Consider the following 4830-nt stretch of genomic DNA (forward strand, 5'->3'; position numbering starts at 1 on the left):
TATACGTTTGTTTATAATTTACCTTTATACGTATTAATATATAAAAAAAAAAAATTTAAGTAGTATTCACATTTATATTAAATGTATAAAAGTATATATATAAATATTAAATGTGTCCATTATTATATATAAAAAAAAATTTATACTAATAATAAAAATGAATGAAAAAAAAAATATAAAAAAAAAAAAGAAGAATATATGAAAAAAGATTATAAGGAGGATCTAGGTATTTATATATTATTATGTACAAAAAAAGAAGAAAAAAAAAAAAATATATATATATAAATATATATATATATATATATATATATATATGTATAGTTTTTATTATTTATACACATAATATAAAACATATAATTTAATAACACAAGAAAAACTTATAAAAAATATTTAATTTTAGGATAAGCTTTTCTTTATAATAAAAAAAAAAAAAAAAAATATATAATATAATATAATATAATAACTTTGTTACATTTTTATATTTATCTCATATTCTCAATATATTTATAAATCACAAAATAAATGGTATATATTAAAATACATATAATATTTATATATATATTATATAAATATTAATAAATAAAACATTTTTTTTTAATCACATTAATAACTTGGAAAAAATGAAAAATTAAAAAAAAATAAAAAGAAAAGAAACAATTATTATATATATATATATATATATATATATATATATGATTATCATTTTTGGATTATTTTACTATAAAAAAAAAAATAAACAAAATAAAAAAAAACAAATAAAAATTACTTGGTATATGAAATGAAATCATTTTTGAATTATAATATATAAAAAATGAAACAATATATACCTAAATATTTTATATACATTAAATATATATATAATATATATGTATATATATGTGAACAAATATATTTATATATATTATATACATTTAAAAAGAAAAAAAAGAAAAAAAAAGCTTTTACCTTTTTCCTTAAGGTATTAATAAAATTATATATTATATATATATAATATATATATTATTTTTAATATATATATTATATATTTAAATACATTTATATATGTTACGATAAAAATAAAAATATACATGTAAATTGAAAATTATATATATTTTTAGCACAGTACAATATAATAATATAATTAAATATAAATAAGGGAATTACTAAGATTAACAAATAAATATATAATATATATAACATATATATTATATATATCAATAAATATATATATATATATATATTTTAATATTAAATCTTTTGGATATTTATAAATAAAAAGCATATGATGAATATATTATATATATATATATATATATATAAATGAGTAATATTATATAACAATTATGGTATCTCTTTTTGTCCTAATAATTTTTAAAATGTAAAAAAAAAAAAAAAATGAAAATGATATCATGCATATTTTGTAGAGGAAAATTCTGTTGATTAATACAAAAAAAATAAAATATATATATATATATATATATATATATATATATGTATATATATATTTTTTTTTTTCATAAACAGTTTTCCTCTTTTCCATGAATAAAAATAAAATAAAATTTGGTGATAGGAAATAATATAAATATATATATATATATATATATAACGAATTTTTATAATTTCTTTAATTTCTTTATTTTTTTTAATTTTATTCATATTATTATTTTTTTTTCTTTTAACGCAACAAAATTTATGTTTTATACTTTATCCCAACCTTTCTTTTTTATTTTATAATTATAATATGTTCATATTTATTAGTTTACATATTATTAAAAGGTAAAGAAAAAAAAATAAATATAAAATGAAAATATAACAAATGGATAAGCATACATATATACATACATATATACATACATATATATATACATATATATATACATATATACATACATATATATATACATATATACATACATATATACATACATATATACATACATATATACATACATATATATAATATAAATTTACAAATAAAAAAAAACAATATAAGCATGTAGTTGCTCATGTTCAAGATCAAGATCCTATTCCCAAGAACAAGATTCGTTCATCCGGGATTACCACAACTCCCTCTGGAAGAGAGGAGTTCATATCGTTTGAAAGAAATTCGACCTTCAATTTTTTAACATAATAATCTACAATTTTTTGCATATCTGGTTGTGGTGGGTTGTTTAATAGTTCTTGTTCCAAGCTAGGTATAATATGATTTTTAATAAGATTTATTAATTTGTCAAAAGACGTTTTGAATGTTAGTTTTGAATAATAGGAAGTGGTATCAAGTGCTGCGTATATTAAAGGAAAATAAACATATGTTTTTCTTCTGTAAGCACTATTCAATACTTCCGATAAATACATCCATATTTCTCTTGTATCATTTAATAAGATAAAAACAGATAAATGTAATTTTACATATGCTACAATTCTTGAAAAATTAGATCCAATGAATTCATCATTTTCTTTAAGAATATAAGAATGAATTTTATTATTAGGTGTATTCATTTGTGAAGTATTATTTATAAATAAAGGAACAGTATAAATACATTTATATGATATTAAACCTTTATATATAAAATATGCTTTTTTGTAATTTGTTATTATTAAAGATAATAAAGCAGAAATACCCCATATAGATGATTTGGATTCATGCATTTTATCATCATTCAAAATATTTAATATCCCTTCTATAATACAAAATAAACAATAATCATTTATATATACATTTTTTAATTTTAAAATATCATTATATAAATTTCTTATCATACTAAAACATTTCAATATTTGTTCATTAATATTACATATTATATTATTAACACTTAATATGGTTCGTTTTATCGTTTTTATTATTATTTCCATATTCTCTATTTTACATTGCTCGATATGCTTCTTATATGTTGACATATATATTATTATCAACTCTCGAGCCAAAATACATTTGTCTCCATGGTAATCTAAATTATCAAAACTAAGAGAACGAAACAATTCTAAATCTTTCCTAATGCTCCTAATATCTGAATATTTTATGTTACCTGCATCAAGATTCTTTTTTATTTTCTCGTCGATCTCTGTCTCGTCTTTCTTTACCCACGAAAAAAATGTCATCATACAAACGAGCATAAAAATAATACATATAGGGAAATATAAGTAAATAAATAAATATATATATATATATATATATATATATATATATATAAATAATTGTATCTACATATATCTTATTTTTGTATTATACTTTTTTTTATATATATTATACATCATAAAAATGATGACAAAAAAAAAGAAAAAAATATAATATCACATGGTTATATAATATAAACCTATTTTTACAAAGCTTCAATGTATATAAATGAAGATATATAAACTAATTCTTTTTTAAACATAAACGTAAACATATATATGTATATATATATATATATATATATATATGTATATTTTTCAATTAATACAACCAAAAAAGAAAAAAAAAAAAAAAAAAAAAAAAAGATAAATAAATAATAATATATAATAATATAATAAATTAAATTAATTTGTACAAAAAAATTAAAAATAATAATACTTAAAAATTTTAATAAAACACATTTTTCACACGTTTACAAATATTTTAATTCTTTAAATAAATAAATAACGAATGATGTTATTCATTTTTTTTTTTTTATTATATATAACTTTTTTTTTGTATTCCTTCTATTTTATGTTTATATATATATAATATATACATAATATATATATAATATATGTATAATATTTGAGGAATATGAATAAATTTAAAAGTAATATATATTTATCTTATGATATATAATTTTTATTTATTCATGTATTAATCAAAAATACTTAAAAAGTTATATCCACATAAAATAAGAAATATCCAAATAATAAAAGAAACATAAATATATATTTTAATTAATAATAATAACGTAAAAAATAAATAAAGCATAAAAATATTATATATATATAATAATATATATATATATATATATATATATATATATATATATATATATATATATATATAATATATATATATATTTCATCAACCCGTAAAAAATATAGGGATCAAAGTGAAGGCTAAATTATTATATACTTTACTAATATAATATATTCATATATATAGGAATATTATATATGAAATATATATGTACTTCAAAAATTATAAAATTTTATTAACATTATTATAATATATATAATAATATATATATATATATATATATATATATATATATATATATATATACATATTATATATGTAAAATAATTATTTTCTCTGGTCATTATATAATCATAATATTATTTATATAAGTATTAAAAAAAAAAAAAAAAAAAAAAAATTGAAATTAAGGTTAATTTATATTGAATGAAAAAATCAGAACGAAATTTATAAATAAAAACTTGTGAAAATAAAAAAATATAAAAAGAGAAAAATAAAATTTGTTTATAACATATATATAATATATATATATATATATTTATATATTTTATATATTTTATTTATTTTAACATTTTTGAGAGATAAAAAAATTATATCTTATAATAGTAAAACTAAAAGGTAATAAATGAAATAAATAAATTAAAAGAGCATAAATGGAACATATATCAATATATTTATATATATTAAAATGAAAGCCATATAAAAGAAAAAAAAAATAAAAATATAACATATTCATAAAAGATAAATTATAAATATTATATATATATATATATATATATATAATATGTTGTAATGTTTTTTTTTTTTTTTTTTTTTTTTTTTTTTTTTTTTTTTGAAAAATTTTTTTTTTTTTTTATTAAGAAATAAATCCCAAAAAAAAAAATAAAAAAAAAAAATAAAAAAATATATATTATATATATATAAATAAA

General features: G+C 14.1%; 1 protein-coding gene across 1 annotated transcript; it reads right to left on the reverse strand.

The window, feature by feature from the left end:
* Nucleotides 1–1995: 1995 nt before the first annotated feature.
* Nucleotides 1996–3078, reverse strand: PRSY57_1308000 (hypothetical protein; the record flags this gene model as incomplete). The annotated part of the gene is made up of 1 exon (XM_012909016.2): nucleotides 1996–3078. One exon carries the CDS (start codon nucleotides 3076–3078, stop codon nucleotides 1996–1998), a length of 1083 nt encoding a protein of 360 aa, XP_012764470.2.
* Between the last annotated feature and the right edge of the window lie 1752 nt (nucleotides 3079–4830).

The sequence above is a fragment of the Plasmodium reichenowi genome, chromosome 13 (assembly GCF_001601855.1).
Source record: "Plasmodium reichenowi strain SY57 chromosome 13, whole genome shotgun sequence".
NCBI classification, from domain to species: Eukaryota; Apicomplexa; class Aconoidasida; order Haemosporida; family Plasmodiidae; genus Plasmodium; species Plasmodium reichenowi.